Source organism: Panthera pardus, unplaced genomic scaffold (assembly GCF_024362965.1).
Source record: "Panthera pardus isolate Hobbes unplaced genomic scaffold, ASM2436296v1 HiC_scaffold_3, whole genome shotgun sequence".
In the NCBI taxonomy this organism is placed as follows: Eukaryota; Metazoa; Chordata; class Mammalia; order Carnivora; family Felidae; genus Panthera; species Panthera pardus.
The window spans coordinates 13,784,354-13,796,096 of NW_026526876.1; the positions used below are offsets into that span (position 1 = coordinate 13,784,354).

The following is an 11,743-nucleotide window of genomic DNA, read 5'->3' on the forward strand; positions in this document are numbered from 1 at the left end:
GGGGGGGGGCGGGGGAGCCTTGGCCCGCCCCACACAGGCAGCAGCGAGGCTGTCCTGCGGCAATGTCAAGGCGGCCGCGGCGGCGGCGGCGGCACGGCTGCTGCAGGCTGCCGGCACCTGTCACGGCTGCCGGAGGAGACAGAGGGGCCGCAGGCCCGCGGGGACCCCAGCGCCAGCGGGCACTGTGCGAGGCGAGGACGACGTGGCCGGCCAGATGGGCAGCACCATGGAGCCCCCCGGGGGCGGGTACCTGCACCTCGGCGCTGTGACGTCCCCCGTGGGCACGGCCCGCGTACTGCAGCTGGCCTTTGGCTGCACCACCTTCAGCTTGGTGGCCCACCGGGGCGGCTTCGCGGGCGTCCAGGGCACCTTCTGCGTGGCCGCTTGGGGTTTCTGCTTTGCCCTCTCGGGCCTCGTGGTGGCCTGTGAGTTCACCCGGCTCCACAGCTGCCTGCACCTCTCCTGGGGCAACTTCACGGCGGCCTTCGCCATGCTGGCCACGCTGCTGTCGGCCACGGCCGCCGTCATCTACCCGCTGTACTTCACCCGGCTGGAGTGCCCGCCCGAGCCCGCGGGCTGCGCCGCCCGGGACTTCCGCCTGGCAGCCAGCGTCTTCGCCGGGCTCCTCTTCCTGGCCTACGCCGCGGAGGTCGCCCTGACCCGGGCCCGGCCGGGCCAGGTGGCCAGCTACATGGCCACGGTGTCGGGGCTCCTCAAGATCGTCCAGGCCTTCGTGGCCTGCATCATCTTTGGGGCCCTGGTCTACGACAGCCGCTACGGGCGCTACGTGGCCACCCAGTGGTGCGTGGCCGTCTACAGCCTGTGCTTCCTGGCCACGGTGGCCGTGGTGGTCCTGAGCGTGACGGGCCACACGGGGGGCCTGGGCTGCCCCTTCGACCGTCTGGTGGTGGTCTATACCTTCCTGGCCGTGCTCCTCTACCTCAGTGCCGCGGTCATCTGGCCCGTCTTCTGTTTCGACCCCAAGTACGGTGAGCCCGGACGGCCCCCTGACTGCCCCAGAGGCGGCTGCTTCTGGGACAGCCAGCTGGTGGTGGCCACCTTCACCTACGTCAACCTGCTCCTCTACGTCGCCGACCTCGCCTACTCCCAGAGGATCCGCTTCGTGCCCCCCCTGTAGCCCTGTGGGCAGCAGTCCACCCACCTGTGCTCCCCAGGGGCTCCCGGCACCTTGGGGGGTGACCGGGTGAACCCAGACCCCGAAGGAGCAGGCTGGAGGGAGGCAGGCAGGACAGGTGCTCCTGGACCTCGGGCAGTGCTCCGCAGCTAGGCTTGGGGAGGAGGGAGGGAAGACAGACGGGCTGGCAGCCCCGAGCAGGACACAGGCGAGGGTCCTCCCCGAGATAGCTCCCAGCCCTCTCTGTCTCTTTCTATCTCCATCTCTCTCCCTCTCTCTCTCTCTCCCTCTCTCCATTTCCTGGCTTTCCCTGGCTCAGTGCTACCCACTGTAACACAAGAAGCCTTTGAAGTAGGCGCTGTGGTGACCCACTTTAGAGATGGGGCCACTGAGGCTAGGATTTTGGAGGCAGCCCCACGTGCACGTCAGCGTCTGGAGATCACACTCAGGCTGTGTGACCTAAGCAGAGTTGGAAAGGGGACAATTCCTGCAGGTATGGGAAGTGGATGGAAAGGAGCCCAGGAGAGGGCCAGAGCTGGACCAGCAGAGGGACAAGGGGACCTGGCTCCTGTAGACTTGAGGGAAGGGTTCCCAGGGCCCTGGAAGGAGGCTGTCTCAACAGGGCCCTGCTGGGGAATCTGTGTGCCAGCTCAAAGAGAAGGAGCCAGGACTTGGGGCCCACCTTGCCCACCTCCACGTGGCTATAACAAGGACAAGGGCCACGGTGTGGTCACACAAGGCAGCCTCAGACGCACCACAATGAGCACAGAATGCTGGGGGGGGGGTGGCGGGGAGAGGTGGGTCCCCACCCAGGGAGGGAGTGCCCGCCAGGCGCTCACCATCAGCCCCGGGCATCAGCTTCTGCAGAGCTTGCGGGGGGCGGAGGGGGTGCCCCGGAGGCTAGTCTGGAACCACTGGGGGAGGGCCCAGCCCCTCGGCCACAGCGCCTGGGCCCCGGGTCCCTCCCTGGTACTCCCAGGCCCATGACCTCCACTCAAGTATCCGTTCACCTGGCCGCTGACCACCAGAGCCCATCGGGACTGTCACCCTCCACGCTCTAGCCAGCTTCTCCTGCTCAAGAGCCCAGACGGGGCCACCCCAGAGTACAGCAGCCCCTTGGCCCGGCGAGGGGTCTAGGGCCTCGAGCAGGAAATAAACGCCAATGTTGACCCGCATCCTGGCTCTGGTTAGCAGTCTCTGCCAATGGCCAAGGGCACCTCCTGGGCCATCCCTCCAACGTGAGTCGGAAGAAGGGCTGAAACTAGGCTTGACTGAGGGAGGACGTGGCCGGGGGACAGCCTCTTGGGGAAGAAGCAGGCGGTGTCCTCCTCCTCAGTGGGCAGTGGGAGGGGTGAAGGTGCCGCCAAGATCGTCTCCCCCCCCTCCCGGTGGGGCTCTGGGTCACATCGCCCACACCGCTGCCGGGGGCTGCCAGGGGCACAGCCTTGGGCAGAGGGGCCGCTGTGCCGGGGCAGCCGAGCCCAAGCAGCTTTTAGGCGGGCTTCCCAGGGTTCCCTTGCGCTGGCGCCAGGCAGAGTGTGAGACAGGCGGCTGACAGGACAGGGGTCCTTCACCTGGAGGGGCGGGTGTTAGGGCTCAACGGAGATCCTCAAAGGGGCCAGGAGGCTGCTTCCTGGAGTGTCCTGAGGGCCTCCACGGGCTGAGGGAGAGTGAGGGAGAGCGGGGGCTAGATGGTACCCTCTAGGGTACGTCTCCAGGTGACAAAGGAACATGGGCGCCACGTCCTTCCTCGCCCACAGGGAGGCCTGGACACCGACCAGTCTTCCTTCCTTTTCTGGCCACACTTCAGAAATGGTCATCGGTCGCCAACTCCCCAATTTCCTCACTGCCCAGGGGCCTTGTGCCCCCAGGGCACCACCCACCCTCAATTGCAAAGGTCCTGAGAGGGAGACAGAGGCAGGGAGGGATCCAGGACTCAGCATAAGCATGGTGGAGTCCCCCAGGAGGAGCCTTGGGATGTTCTCCCAAGAGTCACCTCCGGGGCAAGAGGACTTTCTCATTTTGGAGGAGGGAGTTATTTGTTTTTATCACTTGAAAAACAGTACTTTCCAAAGGAGGGGGTTCTGTCCTTTGATTATACAGTCAGGCAAAACTCAGCGGGACTGCTGGGTTTTCTGTGTATGGGCTTGAGTCTGGGCCACCCCCAGACAGTCCACGGTGGACAAGAGGAGTGGGCTCGAGGCCAGATGTCGGTGGGCGGGAGTCAGGGGCACGTGGGTCCTGAGGTAGGGGTTCCGGGGGGTCAGAGGTGTGGTGGGCATGGAGCCTGGGGGCGCCGACCGGGGAAGGGCTTCTTACGATGGCCCCTTCCTCAGAGGGTGAGGGCTAAATGCCCAGATACAGGCGTGCGGAGGAGGCCAGGAAGTCCACCTCGCACACACGGTCAGCACACGGTGGTCTGGTGGCGTTATCGTCAGTCATCGCTCTGTCAACAAGAGCTCACAGCCCTGCTTCCGAGGTACGACATCCGGGTGATGCTGAAATCAGGTTTTAGAGCAATCTGTCACCATTGAAGATACAGAACTGAAAAAATAGAGCAGCTCACCCCTTCCCCGGGGCTGGGGGCAAGGACGGATTGTCAATGATTATAACTTCTTTTATTCGTTCATTTTTTTAGAGGGAGAGAAAGCTGGGGAGGGGGGCAGAGACAGAGAGAGGGAGAGAGAATCTTAGGCAGGCTCCATGCTCAGTGGGGAACCTGATGTGGGGCTCAATCCCTAGGATCATGACCTGAGCTGAAATCAAGAGTCGGACGCTCACCCGACTGAGCCACCCAGACGCCCCAACGATGATGACTTCTTACTTTGCCCTTAACTCTGCTGCTGACTGAGACCCTGGACTATCCTGAAACCCAAATGCAAACTCAACTCGGATGAGTTCTGAGCGAGTCCTCAGGGGAAAAATGACCCGTTCTTCCAAATGCAGGGCCAAAGATGTCAGGATTTCAGGTGACCAGATGTCAGGAGACATGGGGGTGCTCCAGGGGAGCTGGGGGGACACTATGGGATCTCATCTTCTATTTACTGGTTTATCACCACCCACCCGAAGCACCTGTTTGGAGCGGTTTTACACGGTAACTGGTCTATGGCTTCTGTCACCCCAGAGCCCTAGAGAAGACTCACAGAGAAAACCCCAGTTGGGAAGAAGAGGGTCTGGATGTCAAAGGGGATTGACCTAGACCTCCCAGGTGCCCCTTAATTTTAAGAGCCCAAAAAGGCTTAGGCTATCCTTTCCAGTTTCCAAGCCTCTTGGTACAAAGAGTAATTTTTGCCTTTTTTTTTTTTTTAAGTTTATTTATTTTGAGAAAGAGAGAGAATGAGCAGGGGAGGGGCAAAGAGAAGGGGGACAGTGGATCAGAAGCGGGCTCTGGGTTGCCAGCAGAGAGCCTGATACCAGCCTCCAACCCACAAACCACGAGACCATGACCTGAGCCATAGTCAGACGCTTAACCAAGCGCTCCTACAACAAAAATATTTTAAATCGACAAAATACACTATCAAAATTGTATGCTTTAAATGTTTCCATCTTGCAAATTGTTTTCAACTCTCCCACAAAACAAAAAACAAAAACAAAAACCAGGACAAAAAAAATCCCTAAGCAAACAAGCAAAACTGTTACACGGTTGGGCGTCTCCAAACAGGATGATCCAGTAGCAGCCATCAGCCGCCGCGCCACTAGGACACCAGCCTGGCGTGCCCGAGCTCGCGTGGTCCACCCAGGCCCCGCGGGCAGAGCTTCCGGCCGGGCGGTCCCGGCGCCCCAGGCCCCACGCGCAATCGGGGGCGCGCAGACCCGGCGCGCGGGGACCTCGCGGGGTGGGCGGGGGCGCGGGGCAAGCGGCTGATGCAACCGCCCCTCGGCGCCTCCCGCGCCCCTCGATTGGCCGGCGTCTGGCGGCCGCGCTGCCGATTGGCTGCAGCTGCGGAGGCGGGGCCGGCGGGGCCCGGGTGCCGCGTGGCGGGCGCGGTTCTGGGGAGCCGGGAGACCTGCGCGGGGTAACTGGGTGAGCGCGCGCTGGGCTGGGGTCCTGCGGGGGCGGCGGTGCGGGGAGGGGCTGCGCATCCGCACACCGGCTCGAGGAAGGGGAGGGGTAGCTCGGACGTGGGGAGCTTCCGGGCCCGATCCGTCGCCCCCCGCCCCTCTTCGACCCCTTCCGGAGGTCGGCGCGCCCCTCCCTGTCTCCTTGGTCCGAGACCCGCGGGAACAGGTCGGAAACGGCACTGTGGGCAGGGAGACTGGAACAGTTACCACGTCGGGGCTGCCGGGCAGCAGAGGGGAAAGTTGGACCAGCTGGGATGGAGGGGTTGGGGGGGGGGGGGTGGGGAATGGGCGCAGGGCCAGCGGCCCAGTGGCCAAGCCTGGCACTGCACACCTAACTTCTTGCTGTGGATCCTGCCCCATCTCGCCCCGCAGCTGCCCCTGCGTATCCGGTGCCAGCTGCGAGGGCTGTGGGCGGGGCCTGCGTCCAGCATGAGCGTGGGCTTTATCGGGGCGGGACAGCTGGCCTTCGCCTTGGCCAAGGGCTTCACAGCAGCAGGTAGGCTCCTCAGCCGGGAGGGCCCCTTGTGCAGGGGGGGCGGGTGGAGGCAGGGGTTTGAGTCCTGTGGGAAGTGGCAGCCTTGGGGTGTCTGGGGTGGCTCAGGGATTGCTGTTTTACTCTGAGCGGTGGGATTTCCACTTTCCTTCCTGGGAATGGGAGGGAGGGAGGCCGGGCCAGGCCTTGAGGAAGGAACTCTGTTCCCCGCAGGCATCCTGGCTGCCCACAAGATAATGGCCAGCTCCCCAGACATGGACCTGGCCACAGTTTCTGCCCTCAGGGTAGGTGCAGGGTGGAGGGGGTCAGGGAGGCAGTCGCTGAAGGGGCTAGTCAGTGTGTCTGGGGAGAGTGTGTGATAGCCTTGACCCTAAGGGCCGGGGGTGGAGGTCCCGGCGGGAGACACCATGCCACCACCACCCTCCCACCCCCCTCCCCCGCTCATGAGAGAAGAGCCTTGGGGGGAGCATGTCACAGACCCTGCCTCCTGGCCTGCTGATAGCCCCTCTGGCTTAGCTCTTGGGACCCAGGTGTCGCTGGTGGGGAGGGTGTGCTGGTCTGGAATGGGGTTCGCCAAGGAGCCTCCACAGGGACGGTGGGGGCCAGGTCAGACACATCTGGGGACTGAATACGTTGCCTCCAGATCCAAGGGTGGGGTGGGCTCCAGGCTGGAGACTTTCCACCCGGACACCAGGGGGATGGCAGCCCGAGACAGGGTGGGTCAGGGCTGTGGCAGGGATGCGGCACCCCTCTTCTGTTTGCACAGGGGACCTATTCCGGGGCCGAGTGCTTCTTCCACTTTGGGGCGGGAAGGGCGGCTGGGGGCCGGCAGAGCTCCACACCCTGAGCCCTCGACCCTGGCCGTCTACATTCTCAGCAGCGTCTGTGCTGTTCTCTACGTGGGGCTTGGGGAGGACACTGGGCGGGGCAGGCTGAGCCCACGTCTGCACTCCCCGCAGAAGATGGGCGTGAACCTGACGTCCCACAACAAGGAGACCGTGAGGCACAGTGACGTGCTCTTCCTGGCCGTGAAGCCGCACATCATCCCCTTCATCCTGGACGAGATCGGCGCCGACGTTGAAGATCGGCACATCGTGGTGTCCTGCGCGGCTGGTGTCACCATCAGCTCCATCGAGAAGGTGGGCCTGTGGGTCCAGGCCGGTGGGATCTGCAGAGCGGGTGGAGGCGGATGCTGCCCGGTGGTCAGGAGCTCTGGCTGTGAAACGGGCGCACTGGCCCGGCCCACGGGGAGGGCGGGGACACGCTGCTTGCGTGAGTGTGTTCACACGCGTGCCCCGCACACCCTGCTGGGTGGGATGGACGCACAGCCGGTTTCTCCTCCAGAAGCTGACGGCGTTCCGGCCAGCCCCTAAAGTCATCCGCTGCATGACCAATACACCTGTCGTGGTGCGGGAGGGGGCCACCGTGTACGCCACGGGCACCCACGCCCAGGTGGAAGACGGCAGGCTCCTGGAGCAGCTCATGAGTAGTGTGGGCTTCTGCACCGAGGTGGAGGAGGACCTAATCGATGCTGTCACGGGGCTCAGTGGCAGCGGCCCAGCCTATGTGAGGCCTGGGGGTGGGTGGCAGCTGGTGGCGGTGGGCAGTGCGGGGACCTCAGGGCACATCCTCCCTACTCCTCCCTGCTCGGTTGCCGTGGGCAGAGCTGCTGGACCCACCGTTGCCTGGAGGAGAAGGAGGAAAGGCCTAGGGCGGAGGTTCAGGCGCCTTCTCCCTGCAGGCGTTCACAGCCCTGGAGGCCCTGGCCGACGGCGGCGTGAAGATGGGGCTTCCGCGGCGCCTGGCCATCCGCCTCGGGGCCCAGGCTCTGCTGGTCAGTGTTTTCCTTGACGCTTTGTTGGGGGCCACTCCTTGCCAGGCCCGATGCTGTCGCCCCCAGGCGGGTGGGTGGAGAGTGGACGTGCAGGGGGGCCGGGGGCAGGGGTGCCCCCGCGGCAGCCAGCTCTCTCTCTGGCTGCAGGGGGCCTCCAAGATGCTCCTGGACTCGGAAAAGCACCCTGGCCAGCTCAAGGACAACGTCTGCTCTCCCGGTGGGGCCACCATCCATGCCCTGCACGTGCTGGAGAGCGGGGGTTTCCGTTCGCTCCTCATCAATGCCGTGGAGGCCTCCTGCACCCGCACACGGTGGGCCCCCGCCGCCTACTCGGGGCTGCGCGCCCCAGCACAGGAGCCCCCACACGCTGTGCTCAGCCATCGCTCAGCGGATGCTTATCGAGGCCTGGCGGCGGTGCCCCTCACCATCCGTTGTCCTGTGAGGACGGGCTGCCCTCGGCGCCTGCCCTCTGCTCCCCACAGTCTCCCCACTGCGGCCCTCAGACCGGGGGGCGGGGGGGATCGCGTCCAAGCCGGGGAGGCAGGCCTGGGGGAACCGGAGGGGATCCCTGTGGGTCTGACAACACCTTCCTCCCGAGCTCCTCCTCCTGGGGAGATTAAGCAAGTTAGACGGCAGGCCGGGCCCAGGACGTGCCTCTGTGCGCTGGCACCGGCTCGGTGAGACCAGGAAGGAAATCAGAGAGGAGGGAGGCAGGGTTAATATCTTGGCTTGGAGCCATTGTCCCTAGTCTGGATCTGCCGGATGGACAGGCATCCCTCTCACATCCCTGCCGGCCACGGCCGAAACCCAGAACTTCTCCAGGCGCCACGACACGACGGCAGAGCTGGGATGCAGCCCCCCCGCCCCAGCCTTCAGGGGATACAGATGAGGCACATGTCCCACACTTGGGGCACGATGGGCTGGGGTCTGGGTGCTGTTAGTGGATCCGGTGACCCTGAGCTGATCTGAAGGAGGGGTGAGGGAGGCAGATGGCCATCTGGCGGAGGGGTGGCTGGTGGAGGGAACCGTGGGTGCGAAGGCCGCGAGGTGGGTGTGACTGTCCAGCAGTGCCGGGGAGGCAGGCGCTCGTCTTCCCCGGGGGACGGTCGGGCTCAGGAGGGAGACAGAGCCTCGGACCGAACCCTCCCCACTGTCTCCTCAGGGAGCTGCAGTCCATGGCCGACCAGGAGAAGGTCTCGCCGGCCTCCATCAAGAAGACCGTCCTGGACAAGGTGAAGCTGGAGTCCTCGCTGGCCCCCTCCGGCCACTCCAAGCTGCCGCCCCACAGCCTGGCCCCGGCAGGCAAGAGGAACTGAGGTGCCGGACAAGCCCGCGCCGCTCTCCCCTCCTCTTCCCTCCTGGGCCTGCAACCCTGAGGCTGTGTGTTCTTAGCCCCAGGCCTCAGTGTGTCACCGCGGCGGCCTGCCTCCCACGACTCTGGTCAGCTCGGGGGTCAGCTGGGGTTGTGACCCGGGATGGGGCACATCACGTCCCAGTGGGGATCTCCAGTCACTGAGGGCTTCCTCCCCAGAACGGAGCTGGGTTCTCCGACCTCAGCCTACCTTTCCTTTGCCCCCACACCGGGTCAGGACCACTTCCTCTGGAGCTCAGGAGGCCTGAGCTAACTCCCCGTGGTCAGCTGGCTTGGGGCCTGGCCCCTTGCTGAGTACAAAGGTCAAGTCCCCCTCTCCCGCCCCGCACCCCCGACTCCCGTGAAGGCCCAGCCAAGGAGAGAACTTCGTCCGACTCCTGCCCCTTCCCCGACCTCCACTTGGGGGGATGCCTCCTTCTCCGTGTGAGAAGGACCAGAGGGTTCGGTCCAGAGAGCAGGACCACTGCCCCTTATCTCCGTTTGGCATTTGAGAAAAGGGCTCTTCGATAGTCCCGACCGTTAAGGCCCCCGTCTCCCATTCCTGACCCAACTTACAAGCCTGTCACTTCTCTCCTGACCTTTTAGGTTAAATACATTGGTTTCCAAGTCAGTGCCTTGATTCTACCTCTGTCACCACGTGTGAAGGGAAGGCCCCAGCTGCCCTAGAGGGTCCTTGTTGGGTGTAATCTTAGAGGCCATCAGCAGCCCACAGGTCCTGGAGCCCTATTTTTGCACGGCATTCTGGCTCGGGCAGGGGGTGGGGGGGCTGGGTCTCCCAGTCAGCAGTAGTGGAGGGAGCTTCTGGGGAAGAGTGTACTGCTTTGGGCCCCCATCACAAGTGTTGTGGCCAGAGGCCGGCACCGAAGGCTGGGCTTGGTGGGCCCTGCTCTGGGAGGGGCGCCGGCCTCTGCACCCTCCACATCTCCCAGTGTAGCAGGGGCACATGTCTCAACCCATGCTGGCAGGGGCAGGTGAGGAAGGAGCCCCCTGCGGAGGTACGTCGGGCTCTCCAGAGAAATAGGACTAGTAGATGTATATACATCTGGGCCTGGAATGTCTGTGGGTCCCTCCTAAGGTGTGAGCCCCATCATAGGCCCTGTGTGTGCAGGGGTGGGCAGTGAGTGCCCAGAATCACCCCTTCCCTGACAGCACCTTGTCACCCTCCTCCTGGGAAAAAGATGTTCTCAGAAGAGGTGGTGCCACAGGCCTGCCCAGGACCAAAGCTGGTCCCCAGCTAATCCCTTCAAGTCAAGACCAGTCTCACTGGGCGTCTGCTGTGTGTTAGACACCGGCCAATACGACGAGGGGCAGTGCTGCCCCCCCCCCGCCCCACCCCCCGTGCTGTGGGTCTGAGGAAAGTGAGCTGGTGAGTCTGAAGAGGGGAAGAGGCACATCACGGCCTAGGAGGAGGCACAGGGGTCCAGATGAGCTTTGCAGGGAGGCTTTACTCTGACCCACGAAGAATGTGCTGGGTTCCAGCAGGCAGGACTCGTGAGCCTTCCATCTGTGGTTCTCCATCAAGCCAAAGTTCCACAGGTGGGGAAGCAGGAAAGGCAAATGAGCCTGAGGGAGGGGAGTGGCCTGGGCAGGAAGGCTGCGGGGGCGGGTGAGGCCCCCGAGGGTCCTGTGGGGACAGGTGTCCGGGGAAGGCGTTGTAAGCGGGAGCACACTGTGGAGGGGAGCGGGGACGTGTTGTACATGCGATCAGAGCAGGTCAGGGAGGCGGACGGGCTTCAAGGGCCAGGGGCCCACAAGTGCCAGGTGGGAAGCATTGCGGTCCTGCAATGAGTCCAAGCAGGAGCCTTGACAGGGGTCTCAGTGGGTGAAGGTCAGTCTGGCGTACCTTCCTGGCCCCCGTCACTGGTAGCTCTGACACCCACCACGCCCTGGGCCTCCCCAGATGGGGCAGAGGCTGGAATGAATTTACCGTCCTTTGCCCAATGGGCCAGGTGAACCCTGGTGGCAGAGCCACCTCCCTCTGCTTGACCCAGCTTCTGCCTCAGTTTCCTAACTGCAACTCTGCCCTGGGCTCCTGCCTGCCCGGATGGGGCCTTTGCCCTGCTCCTCTCTGCCCGTCCTTTCCTGTACCAGGCTAACCCCTGTCCAACTGGGCTCAGGCTCCAGAACAAACAGGTCAGCAGCCCTTGGCCAGACAGAGAAGGGAGACGTCCATCCTAGGAGGGCCCTGGTGAGGGCCCATCTCCCTACCTGGACACCAGTGGGAGCAGGGCCGGTCAGTCTGGGTTTGGACACCAGCCACATCCTATATGCCCGGGGCCTCCTCGAAGTGTCAGGTTGGGGCCTGCTGAACTCCAGAAGAAGCCAGTGGGGTCTAAGATCTGCCCACGGAGGGTTCAACCTGGAGGGGGGCTGTGGGGCTGGAGGACATGGGGGGTGGGGTGGGGGTGGGGGTGGTGCCAGCATTCAGCTGCAGCAGGAAGCAATGTACTAAGGCCCAGAGAGGGCCAGGCCAGACCAGAAAGCCAGGTCTAAGCGTCTGCCCCCTAGCGGCCGATCTGGAAGCTGGTCAAGGTGGTGCTGCCTGGACCAGCAGGGACGCTGAAACCTGGGCCTGTCCCTTTGCAGTATCACTCCCCGGCAAGGCTGTAGTGCTATTCCCGGGGGACAAATGTCCTGCACCGTGGGTGGCAGTCAGCCAGACTTCTGACAGGTGGGAGAGCAAGCACGCACTCTCTTGGGGCCTTTAGCTGGACCCTAGTACAGGTGCCGGGGGCTTGGCTATCTTGATTGTTTCAACAGGGCACCTCCTCTCCCTCGGTGGCCTCTCCCAGACATGCAAACAAACCCCCTATCGGTTATTCTGCAGGTGGTCGGGACACTTTTCCA

At 63.7% G+C, this 11,743-nt stretch overlaps 2 protein-coding genes across 4 annotated transcripts; both read left to right on the top strand.

The window, feature by feature from the left end:
- On the top strand, window positions 1-2,310 carry MYADML2 (myeloid associated differentiation marker like 2). The gene has a single exon (XM_019465895.2). The coding sequence runs from the start codon at window positions 215-217 to the stop codon at window positions 1,136-1,138; it is 924 nt and encodes a 307-aa protein (XP_019321440.1). The 5' UTR covers window positions 1-214; the 3' UTR covers window positions 1,139-2,310.
- A 3,268-nt stretch (window positions 2,311-5,578) lies between these two features.
- PYCR1 (pyrroline-5-carboxylate reductase 1) lies at window positions 5,579-9,506 on the top strand. Of its 3 annotated transcripts, XM_019465896.2 has the most exons (7): window positions 5,586-5,693; window positions 5,904-5,974; window positions 6,650-6,829; window positions 7,035-7,256; window positions 7,432-7,524; window positions 7,672-7,835; window positions 8,687-9,506. In XM_019465896.2, the coding sequence occupies exons 1-7, from the start codon at window positions 5,627-5,629 to the stop codon at window positions 8,838-8,840; spliced, it is 951 nt and encodes a 316-aa protein (XP_019321441.1). In that variant the 5' UTR covers window positions 5,586-5,626; the 3' UTR covers window positions 8,841-9,506. The 3 variants fall into 3 exon arrangements, with proteins under 3 accessions (XP_019321443.1, XP_019321441.1, XP_019321442.1); XM_019465898.2 differs by lacking the exon at window positions 5,904-5,974 and having other exon boundaries at window positions 5,579-5,693; XM_019465897.2 differs by lacking the exon at window positions 7,432-7,524.
- Window positions 9,507-11,743: the final 2,237 nt, after the last annotated feature.